Source organism: Sinohyriopsis cumingii, chromosome 8 (genome assembly GCF_028554795.1).
Source record: "Sinohyriopsis cumingii isolate HCF-2022 chromosome 8, ASM2855479v2, whole genome shotgun sequence".
Classification (NCBI taxonomy): domain Eukaryota; kingdom Metazoa; phylum Mollusca; class Bivalvia; order Unionida; family Unionidae; genus Sinohyriopsis; species Sinohyriopsis cumingii.
The window spans coordinates 27,651,525-27,664,317 of NC_142968.1; the positions used below are offsets into that span (position 1 = coordinate 27,651,525).

Genomic DNA, 12,793 nt, shown 5'->3' on the forward strand with positions numbered 1-12,793 from the left:
ATTAGCATGATATTTTCTTCCAAGATTAACAATCTCTTACAAGATTAACAATTATAAGCAAAAATGACATCTATTACTAAAATCAACAGGATAACAATCTATAACCTTTGAGAGAAAGAAGGATGTTACTTGAAGAATTGCAACAGGAGGGCACCTACTACCTAAATTATGTGCAGTGTTTGATAAGTTGAAATAGATAAATGACATAGTCTAATTTTGCTCTATGCTTTGATTGATAAAGCTATTTATTATATACTTTTTAAAATTTGTGTTAAGAAAGATATATTAACGTTTTCTTAATCCGTATGAAACGAGACTGCAACTAAGTGCGTTTACTAATGGGCTTCTCAACTAATCAAATTATGTAATTAATTTTATAGTTTATGATGCAATCCATATTACCAAGGTTAAAGGTAAAGAAAATTTAATTTGCTTTCTCTAAAAATTGATAGATATATAACACAAATAGCATATTTATAGCAATTCAAAAATGAATCAATTCCGAGACGAGATAAGTTGGACTAACATGTCTTTCCAGATGATACACTATGTTATCCAACCTCGGCTGATCTGCTGTTGGAATTCGAACCATCGTCCTGTTTGTGGTAATACTGTAATGTTAATCAGAGTCAACGTGGCTCCTCCTATATATATATCTGAATAAATGAGAACGTTCATACAGTATACACTTTGTTTCTTTCAGGAATCAATGGATACACTACGACAACACTCAGCCGGAAAAGGGAAAGTGAAGGTACAATTGTAAAAATCTTTTCTATTTTCATTCCTTTTACAAAAATAATTACAAAGTGTTTACACAGACTTCTTACACAACCTGCTTGCCTTCAGATGTGTTTATAACTAGAACTATTAATTTCGTTATACATTCGGCTTAAGAAAATCAACCAACAATGATTTCAGTCTACCAGCCTGGTGTAAATGTTTAAAAGGATGTATCATCAAACATCTGTCAATGTTGAAGGAAACTTACTGACATATTAAACTCTTAATGGAATGCTAAATCTGGTTAATTAAAGATTCGACTATCGGTTCAATGGTGCTCAACAGGACACCACCACGTGTCCAACTCGGACTGATCTTGACTTACTTGAAAACATTTATTGATTGAGCTGTTGAGATATGTAAACAGCGAGCATCAGGGTGGGTGAACAGACCAATATTTCAGACCGAAATAAAGCTTCCTACAATAGGTGAAACAATACAAGCATCAATAACTCTAAACTGAAACCTCTACAGAGGGGGTGACAGACCAATAGTCTGGACCGAACTAAAACTTCCTACGACGTGTGAGACAATACCGAGAATTCTAATCGGGTTATTTTTTTTGCATGTCCAATGTATTTACCGGGGAGCCACCCATGGAATCTCGTACAGCTAAACTAAATCGATAGCGACTAGTAGCAATTACAAAATATCTCCAAGTTCGTGATTCTGTCAAAATGTTTTTACAAGACCATGAGGAGTCTCAGCTGGTTGTTATAGAAGGTGCAGAACAGTTATTTTAAACAATTGTCGAACCAACACAGAAAATTATTACAGCAACTGAGGCAACTCAAAAATATCATGAGACGTTGCCTGGCCGTCTTAAATCAGCTCAATCACCACACCGGCAACCTCCTCTACCACAACTTGAAGTTCAGCCTCCTCCAAATGTTAAAACTGACATTACAACTGAATTTACGCTTGAGGGTATTGCTGCTATCAAAGACCCACACCAAATAATTAGTATTGCCGCGTTTGGATATCGTTATAGAGATTGGCATGTACAACTCGAATATATTAACACTTAAATCTGCAAATTGGGTTAAGGATGTATGTCGCATTAGATCTGAGAGAGATGTTAATCAGTTTAACATTTCTAACCAGGCAGTAGAACATATTGAACAACTAAGAAACGAAAGGAGACAAAAGAAAGAAGAAATGAAGATGCAACTTGAAAAAGCTCAATGAGAGAGGTTTTCAGCCTAACACAAAGCAGACAAAATATCTGTATTATCACCCCTACAAGTTCCTCTAGCATCACCTTCGCAACATTCTCTACCACAGTCATCGCCGCCGCCAAAAATACAATATATAAATTTACTCCTGAAGGTATTGGCGCTATCGAGGATCCAGACCAAACAATATATATTTCAACATATTGATACGATAAAAGAGAGAGATATGTAAAACCCAAATATGTTAAAATTATGTTTTGACGACGACGGCGTGCTTTTAATAGTGATTATGGCGATTATTCTGCTGTATTTGATTGTCTTTAATATTCTCTTAAACTATTGTGGTTTCTGACCTTATTCATAGAAATCATAACACTGTAAGGAAATCACAAGACAATAGTTTATTAAACGCTATCGGAAAAACACAATATTGATTTTTTAAGATAACGATGAACTTGTACTCTTCACAATGGATTGCATCAATTAGTTAAAATTATTCCACTGTTACAACGATATAACTTTGGTGGCAAAATGTTACATGGAGAAAGCCTTACGTTTTGACAGCTGCATCACATCCAATTCAGACTGCATTTACTGTGACATTTTATGTACAATTGATGTCTTGCAGAATTGGAAGATTGTCCCTTATAAATCGCAAGAAAATGTAATTCTTTAGTTGAAGTGACATAGGATCAGGATTATGAAACCTTCGATGTTCAGATGACGTCACAATGCTATGCTTTGGCTCTACCATAAACAATTAGGTTCTTTTACAATGGAATATGATTGGATTTCAATTAGTCATAAGACAAGTTTTGTCCAGTCAACTTGCTTTCGTAATGATGCACAGAGGATGGCATAAGGTCTTGATGACCACGGGGCCAAAAATGTCATAAGGCACCATGAAAGTATGAACTTCTATCATCTTGTTTGCCTCGGAAATCAATATCTCATCAAATTTCCATAATCTAACTATACAGAAGAACATTAAAGGGACACATACACAGATTAGTCACAATGTTTGTAAATATAGGGTGAAACACACAAGGTTCAGGTTCAGAATTTCATCACAGAGTGCAGTTACATTTTTACCATCATGGCACTGCAGTCATCCACATTAGAAATCTTAGCCAACATGTATGCTCATGAACAAAGACCTACTGTTTTACTGATAGTTTTAGATCAAGCTGGAGAGAGGTTGAATCACTCACTGAAGTGCGAGCTGCTAGCAAATTTGAACATACATAAAATCATTTACATCCTTTAATGCTAGAGCTTCCGTTTTAGATGAGTGAGGTCACGGTTTCGAATCCCCGCCGAGTCATACCAAAGACTTATAAAACGGTAATAACAGCTGCCTCGCTTGGAGCTCAGCATGAAGAGGTTAGTTTTAGGAATGGTGGGCCTGGTATCAGAATACTGTGACTGGATGGGACATCATGCTACATGTCTGCGGCATGATGGCCCAGTGCTAGACATCACTTTAAATTGCCACACGGCAGACGTCATAGCGATATAACTGAAAAAATGTGAAAGCTACGTTGAAAATCTAAAATCAAACATATATTCTTTAACGATGTCGAAATTTGAATGAATAACATGTTTTGGTCAATACAAATTGACTGTTTTTGACTGATCAAATGCGTCTCTTTTCTGAAAGGAATGTGGATTCAAATAAACACCACAGGCAGTCTTTCTGTACTTTGGATGAATCTCGTCAGTGCTCACTTTAAGTTTCAGGATCCAAAACTCAACAGATTAGAATTTCAAACTGTACAACATTTTTCCCTTATGTCATATCTAATTTCTGTTTACCCATCATTATAACCACTTCGCTATAAATGTGAGCTTGATAAAGTTGTTCTGTGTATGAGGTTGAAAACATCTCTGCCTTTGAATCTCATCACAATTCAAAACACGTATTTTAGTTTCAAAATACTCCCCTTGATCCAGTCGTCTACTGGAGGAAAAATGCATCTTAAAGCTTAGAACATTCTCTTTTATAAGGTATTGTTTCTACTACAAATTATTTGTACGCGTCCATGCACACGAATTTTCTGGTGATGATAATTATTGCAGTGTAATTGTTATTTAAATCATTTGACAACGTTATCTCAAAGAGAAGAACATCTCTGGAAAAAGACATACTGTAGCACAAATGCATCGACAGAAAACCAAATTATTTTGAGTTCCTAAAAAATAAGAGATTAGCAAGTCTGTATATTGTAACAGTCTGCGGTTTTTAGACAGTCTATCAAGAGCAAAGATGAAAAGTTTCGTTTTGTGCATTAATGCCAATCCAAATTATTAACTTGGGATAATTGATATATCACATGAAACGAAAATTTAGAGAATGAGTCCTGCACTTTTAGAAACATAGATTCTTACTTAATGAGACTGCCGTACACATGTATATCGTCCAACATATACACAGAGAATTTAACTGATTTGAACGATACGACTCGATCTAATTTTGGAGTTGTATCCCTTATACCAATAATAAAGAGTGGGACTGTGAATAGTCATTCCATTGCCTTTTGGGGTTTCTTACACATTAAATTCTTCTATTATATACCTAAAACTATTGGCAATTAAACTGACATCGAAAGAAAAGAGACTAGGATAATAGAAAGAGGTTGTATTTCATTAATTTTTTTCTTTGGAAAGTAAGAGGTCCACTAACATAGACTTAATAGCATATTCGATATATATATATATATATATATATATATATATATATATATATATATATATATATATATATATATATATATATAATTTTACTAATCTCAATTGATCGATCAATCGAGAGTGATATGGTAAAGATGCACAAATTCTGTACGATTTGTCAGATCTAATGGTAAGTCACAATCGAGCTGTCTTCAGCCAATTCATCTGCAAATCCCGTCTGACATAGAATCAAACAAGTTAGTCAATGATGCGGCCGATATTTCCTCTTGCTTCTATGATCTAAAAGTTTTATATCTGATGGTGTAGGCCTGTGCTATGCTATAAATTGTTTTCAAATTAACGTTCTTGCTGAATCGATGTGGAGATATTCAGAGGTGTTACACCTCAAACGATGCTTGTGGACGGTGTCGACACTTTCGCATATGCTATATAGATATCAATCTTTTGCCAACACTTCTCCCAAAGTATCAGGCGAAACAGACAATTGATATCGTTGTATTCGCAGTTTGATTTGTGGCTTCTTGACTGAGTCGTGCAAGCGTTTAGTGATGACAGTAGCTCATTGTTTAGAGTTCAAGGTTCCTCAAACAAAGACCATGACACATGAGTCCATGGATACGTTCATTCAGCAGAGCACAATTCACCTGCCGCATGCAGAGCTTGGCAATAGCTTTCTGTCCTGAGACATAAAAGCCTGATCAGATAATAACTTTCAAATTAAATAGATAATAGGACAAGGAAATCAAGCCTTGAAAAGCACGACGTCAGCTTGAAAAGTGTTCTGCTCAAATGATGTCTGATGACTACCCACGTTCAGTGAAAACTTCAAGGAAGGCATATATTCTATCGTTAAATGAATCTAATATGAAAAACCGTTCTGCATGATTGAAGCATGAAAAGTGATGATGATCTATTGTTTGATCTGTGGGTATGACTATGATATCAAGACCTGTGTTGGCTGTGAGGGAGTAAATGCTGTTACCTATTTCAATTGCGAAGAACAAACGTCGCAACGCCTTTCCCCGATGGGACCAAGAGAGAGGATTTTCACTATGACTGAACTGCACCTAAGGCAGACATGGTAACCTATGATATATCACACCCAGTAAACACTCATACTGTATCATGTCACATTAAACATTGATTGAAATATGAGCAATCATTTAGTGTACTTCAAACTTGTCCAAACTTTGATATCGTGGATTATGTAAACATCTGGGGAGTTATAAAGGTTAATTTGATAATTTGCTTTTACCTGATATAACATTTGACCCGCATAATAGCATGCGGGGTAGAAACAGCAAATGTGTCCCTTCATTTCTTGCAGACACGTTATCAAACTTTGGTAGTTTGAAAAGCTCGTAATTGTACTTTGGATACAATGTTATGCATATTGATAAATGTATACTTGAATGTTGTGTATACATTTCCCTCGCAGGATCTTCTGTATACGAGCAAAGTGAAACAAAGATATTTTAAGCTGCTCGAGTCATAAGTAGAAAGCGCAATATAAAATTTGCTATTTTTGCTGGCACATTTAATTAAAGAATTAAGATAGCTATATTTGACGACTTAGGGGTAAAAATGACACTTGATGGGAAAAAAAGAAAATCTTCCGTTAAAATACTTCATAGGGTAAATATGGTGGTTGCGTTATGGGGTCATAAGTATGACACGGTGTGTGTCAAAAGTGTTTATAAAATCAAAATATGACACTAAAAGGTCAAGTGTCTTTTTTATAGTCAACATATGGCACTTGGGGCTCGAAAAGGTTTGTGGGGATCAAACGAGAAGGGTAATGGTTAAAGAATTTTAAGTTTGACTTGAAAATACAGACAAAAGAACAAACACAGACACACCACGGGGATAACAAATAAGAGCAAATCGATTAATATATTTTATAGAGAGTTAAGTGGCCCGAGAAGGGTCGTTTGGGTTTCTTAACTTTGCTTCTCACCGGTCTTTTTTATTTTCCCCAAACTACTTCTCACATCTGGCCCGTACACACATGTCTATCCACATAAATCTTCCTCTTCCAAACACCGTAATCTTGATGATGGTCCATGATGATAAGTGTCTGGATGCTTTCATGCTTGCTAACATGATATTCACCTAGGGCTCTCAAATGTTTGACATTCTATGCATCTTGATCGTGCACAGTTGAAACCATGAAAATGGTCTCTTGTATTTATAGTCTAAGATCGGATCGAAACCGACTGAAATGTTTCACTAATCCAAAGTCGTGTTACGAAGTTCAGGCATAAAAGGGAGTTTCTCATTTTCAGTTAGACGAGAGCGACATAGTCTGATCATGATTTAATCTAGGAAGAAGATGATGTGGATACGAGAAGAGGTGGCATGATAGTTACGAAAGTAGCGATCATGTTTCAGGAAGAGGATGCCTTCAATTTAATTTAATCTGTTGGGGGAAAATTCCATCTCTGGTCATAGATCCACACTAATTAAACTTAGGAGAGCTGTTTGCTTATGTTCAGATTTGAGCTGTAAATTTCCGACCCCATCTTGAGGATTTATCTTTTTAATTTCGTATTAACTGAACATTTATCAATCTAAAGAAAAATAATTTGAAATAAATAAAGTTGACAACTATTCTGTCCCAGTGAGTCATTTGACTGGATAATTACCATAATGAAGTCAAATGGATGACAATTTCAAGGTCTCTCACTGCATTAAGAAAAAACAATTTAACCGGATCGCCTCATGGGCGACTGACTGTGTATGTAGTGTAAATATTAACCTTTCATCCTAAGCTAGCAATCTGACTGTTTATTATGCGATCAGTAAATATGCTTTTGTTTAAATTTAATGGGAGTGATGAGTCAGTTATCTGATTCTGAGTGATAAAATAGTCTCAATTTTATATTTCTTCATTGATATATTGTGAATCACGAATCGTATAGCCGATAGCTTATTAGGTTTGAATTATATGTGATTCATTACCACTACTCTGACCTTTGTAATTATTTCCTCTAGAACGAGTGATTTTTGTACACAGAGATAATATAACAAACGCACGGTATGTGATACTTATAATTACGACCATGTGTAATACATTCGATATGTATTAGCGGTTATTTGCCAGATCATTGGGAATTGGTGCAACGAAGATATTTCTCAAACTATCTTAGTAACCAGTTAGAAGGACCATTTGTCCTGCTTAATTGCATTCGCGATACTTTAAGGCTTCGTGGGTTAGTTTCTGAATGTGATTCTGATCAGAATTGTTTATATAAAGATATCCAATGATAAATATGTTTTGAATTATTCGAGATGGGAATACCTTTGATTATTCGGAGTTTTACGTGCCATGAAATACCAATTTACAAGATAGAACTGACTACTTATAAATCATACAACTGAATGGACAATAACCAGATGAAAAAGCGAAAGAAAATATAAATGAAGGAAACATTACGGCTCTTAATTTGATTGTACTAAGGCAATTTGGGGACAACGCGTTTTAAAACAATTCAGTGATAACGTTTTTTTTTAGTTTTTTATTTGGAATAAATGAGACAAAACGACAACGACTTAAAGTGACATTATGCAACATTTCTTCTCGCTCTGTTTGGATGCATACAAACAAATCCAACATTGATCGACATACGACTAAAAACTGATAGTCGGGATTATGGTTTTCTAAACAAAATCCTTGTCTTCCAATCATCATCATCATCATCATCAGTCCCGTAGTCCCGAAGACAGTTGGGGCACCGCACAAGACCTAACAACCAGCTTCCTCCATTCCTCTCGAATGTCCGTCTTTCTCACTAAGTCGCTCAGTGTCAAGCCTGTCCACTCTCGAATGTTATCTTCCCACCTCTTTCTTTGCCTGCCTCTCTTTCTTCCTCCTTGTACAGTGCCTTGTAGGATTGTCTTGGCGAGTCCTGATGATCGTGAGACATGCCCATACCACTGCAATTTCCGTTTTTTCACTGTGATCAGGAGGTCATCATGAGGTCCAATGGCTTGTCTTATCCTTTTGCCGTATTTCGTCATTTGTGATATGGGTTTTGTATGTGACGCCGAGCATCTCTCGGAAGCTTCTGATCTCTGTATCCTGTATCATTTTCTCCAAGTCTGCTGTTATGGTCCATGATTCGCAGGCATAGCGAAATATGGACATCACCAGTAAGTACATCAGTCTGACTTTTTAGCTGAGTGCGATGTTTTTGTCCTTCCAGATGGGCTTCAGTTTCGTCAGCGCTGCTGTTGAATTTGCAATCCTAGAGAGTATTTGAGGCTTCGATCCTTCATCTGTTACAGTTGCCCCCAAATACATGAAGCTGTGGACTGTTTCTACTTTGTACCTTGGACCCAGATGTCAGTGATAATGCCCTTGATGTTATTGGTCATCATTTTGGTCTTCTCTGCACTAATTTCCATGCCATAGGCTGCATATGTTTTCTTGAGGCTCTCTACTAAGCTAGCTAATTGTTGCTCATTTCCTTCTAGTCCATCAATGTCATCAGCAAAACGCCCTTATCTTCGTACAGCAGAAGGTCGGAAACTGCCTCACAGAAGAAAAAGATATTCTGAAAGGATGGACAGAGTACTGCGCAGAACGTTACAACCACCGGGCCACAATAGATCCAAAGGTACTGAACGTTCCTCCAGCAACTAACAACGACAACCACCATATCATACGCGAAAAAGCAGAAGCCGCAGTGAGATCACTGAAAAGGGGTAAATCAGCAGGAGTGGACAACATCCTAGCAGAACTAATCCAAGCTGGGGAAGAAGCAATGATTATCGCCCTCACAAACATCTGCAACAAGATATGGCAAACAGGAGTATGGCCATCGCCATGGACCCAATCACTGATCATCACCCTCCCCAAGAAAGGCAACTTGCAACAGTGTCAAAACCAACGTACAATCAGTCTTATAAGCCATCCAAGCAAAGTCATGTTACGGATACTGCTGAACAGGCTAAAGCCACAGGCTGAAAAGATCATTGTCGAGGAACAAGCGGTGTTCAGAGCAGTGCACAGCACAACAGAGCAGACCTTCAACCTCTGGATATTGTGTGAGAAGTCCCTCCTACACCAGCAAGATCTGTACCACGTCTTCGTGGATTTGAAGAAAGCATTTGACATGGTAGGGCATGCAGCCTTGTGGGCGACCGTGAGACTGTACACCATAAATTCCAACCTCATCACAGTAATAGAGCACCTCTATGACAATGCCACCAATGCAGTATACTTCGATGGCAGCATAGGGGACTGGTTCAGAACGACAGTCGGAGTTAGACAAGGCTGTCTGCTCTCGCCCACACTATTCAACATCTTTCTGGAGAGAATCATGTCAGACGCGCTTGATAAGCATACCGGGACGATCAGCATCGGAGGCAAGTCCACCAAGGACACAATTGAACATGTGACATGTAAAATGGATGCCAGTGAAACAAAGGACGATTGGCATTACGCATCTGAGTAAAGCAAAATGCCAAATAATACCCGCATTATTTATGATACAAATATATGAAATGATTTTATTATATATTTCAGTGCAGTCTGTTAATATTGTATATTATTCTACAGGAGAAGGTTAAGTGATGTTAATTAAAAATGTTTTTATTCATCTGACGTTCGGCATAATACGTTTTCAGCCCAATGGATGTACTTTTCGCAACTCACTTGCTTTTAGCAGATCAGATGTTTGCATTAACTAAGATCACCAAACAGTCTGGCATTACTGGTCGTAATCCATAATAGCAGTGTGGTCTTAATTCTTGGATCGTAAAACACAAGCGTTGGAAAGCCTTATTATCAAGAGAGTGGTCCCTTTGAATGAGTTCTTTAAGCAGTTCTTTGATGTATATACAGATCCTTCCAATTACTTTAGAGGCCCCTTTATAAAATCGAAAAATCATTCTTGTACATCAAGCGCATGCATTATTGACTTAAAGTATTAACTTATTATCCTTGTATTAGTGCTGTGTATTTGTTGTTCGAAGACAGTAACTCACAACATTTATAAAACCCATACAACATGCATTTAAGTTACCGGAGGCTGAGTAACAGCGGAAGTTTGCGCACAGCTTGACTTTGAGATGGACATTTTCAGTGGGGTTGTATATATTAAAGATAACATATATGTATAGTTTTTGAGTTTATTCAGCAAAGGAAACAAGAAGCTATATTAAATATAATATAATTCGACTTGAATTGAAATAAACTGCGTTCTTTTTCCTTCACCTAGATATTAATCAAATTAAAAGATCCGGCATAATCTTCAGTCACTTGGTATTTTGCTGAAGATATAGATTGAAACTATTCACGTGACTAGTGTAATTAACATGAAAGAAAATGTGCCATATTCTCCCAAATGATGCAGTATGCCATACATTATGAAATAAAGATAACACTTAGGGTATTTATTTAGTCTTTAAGTGTACCGATCCGGTGGCCTAATGGTTAGAGGGTCCGCCTTGGATGCGGGAGGTTGTGGGTTAGATCCTCGGCCGAGTCATACCAAAGACTTATAAAAATGGTACTACCAGCTAACTCGATTGGTGTTCAGCAGTAAGAGGTTAGTGTTAGGACTGGTCGGCATGGTGTCAGGATAATGTGACTGGGTGGGACATCATGCGCATGATGCACCAGTGCTAGACATCATTATAAACTGCCACACTGCAGACATCGTAGACATCGTAGCGATATGACAGAAAAATTGTTAAAGCTACGTTAAAAATTTTAATCACACACACACACACATGGTCTTTATGTGCCCTATCGACAAATATCCAAGATACAAATCAATAGTAGCTATATCCATGTAACAAATATCTTAGGTACTTTTTCCACAGCTTGAATTTCACGCTTCTCACCACGTTTTACCTAAATCTAGAGCCCAGACTATATTTGTTCTGCGTGTTCACGTCCTCCTGATTTCCTGTCATTGTATTATCGCTTACCGGGCATTCAAAGTTTGGTCAGTCTTTATGAGCAGAATCAACATGTTTCTTCAAAGCGACTTCCCGAGATAAAGATCGTAATTTAATGTAACTATTTTCGTCAGCGATTATTCAATCAAACAAAGGGTTCAAATTCTCCGTCTGTTTGTAAAGTTGATGAAGTATTACATCATTTAAATCACCAGATGTAATACAACTCTTGTATATTTTAATAATTGTAATGCTGTCAAGCGGCTGAGTTACGACAAAAGCTAATTATTATGTTGGCACGCGCGATCACACTGATGTACCGTGGAGATAAAAATTAGCAGGTGGCGATTTTATTTTCATGAAAAAGAACATATTGATTGTCAATCCAATTTTAAATTTCTATCTAAGAGTTTTAGCAGGTCAGTATTTTTCTTTATGTTTAAAAATGAGGAGGCCACTATTTATACCTAGTTACATTTTGCGACAGGTTAACCTGAGATGATATATGAAACCGGTTATAAATATTTTGTGCTACAAACTACTTGTTTTAAAATGAACACTATATATGACTTCTGAATTCCATTGTCGTATGAAACTATAGATCCCGCCACCATATTCCGTGATGTTCAGAGAGTGAGATTTGAGGTAGATAACACCGCAATAATGTGCACACATTTTAACATTTCTATTTAAAATGTACTTTATTAAGCCTAATTATAATTGCACTTGTTGGCATAGAAATCAAACAACTAAATATTACTGATGTAGTGTACCGTACTTAATGCATGGAAAGTGGGCAATTAGTTGCAACATCAGCATGGAAATAAAACTATTTCTCTCAAAACCTTGTTTAAATGCTTTCAACTACTACACTAATCTTGTACACATACACACGATTTTCATACTTTTCCAGCAGGCTAAACATATTTTGTCCCTATCCGGTGCAAAACCGATGAAAATTGTGGCTCAGTATCTTCTTTCAGGAACATTTATCTTAAAAAAATGCGGCCGAAGCATGTGATTATGATTGTTGGAAAAAGTGCACTTACGTCCGTAAATAAGTATTTGTTTTGTGTATTTGGTCATCTAGTTTGCAAATTAGTTCTATTTTCTCAAACGTTAATTGTGATATATACGGTAATGAATTAGTGTTCTCATCCTTTATTAGAAAGTATCCGCCATCTGTTATATCCAAGATAAAACAGGTACAAATAGCAAACTGTTTCAAACAATAT

At 36.7% G+C, this 12,793-nt stretch overlaps 1 protein-coding gene across 3 annotated transcripts in view; it reads left to right on the top strand.

Annotated features, from left to right (window-relative positions):
- Window positions 1-12,793, top strand: part of LOC149793191 (uncharacterized) — a 51,496-nt gene that overhangs the window by 12,249 nt on the left and 26,454 nt on the right. For all 3 annotated transcript variants that reach the window (XM_089967143.1, XM_089967146.1, XM_089967145.1), the window contains exon 3: window positions 704-754. In XM_089967143.1, the coding sequence (XP_089823269.1) occupies window positions 704-754 (51 nt within the window). The remainder of the gene's footprint in view (window positions 1-703; window positions 755-12,793) is intronic.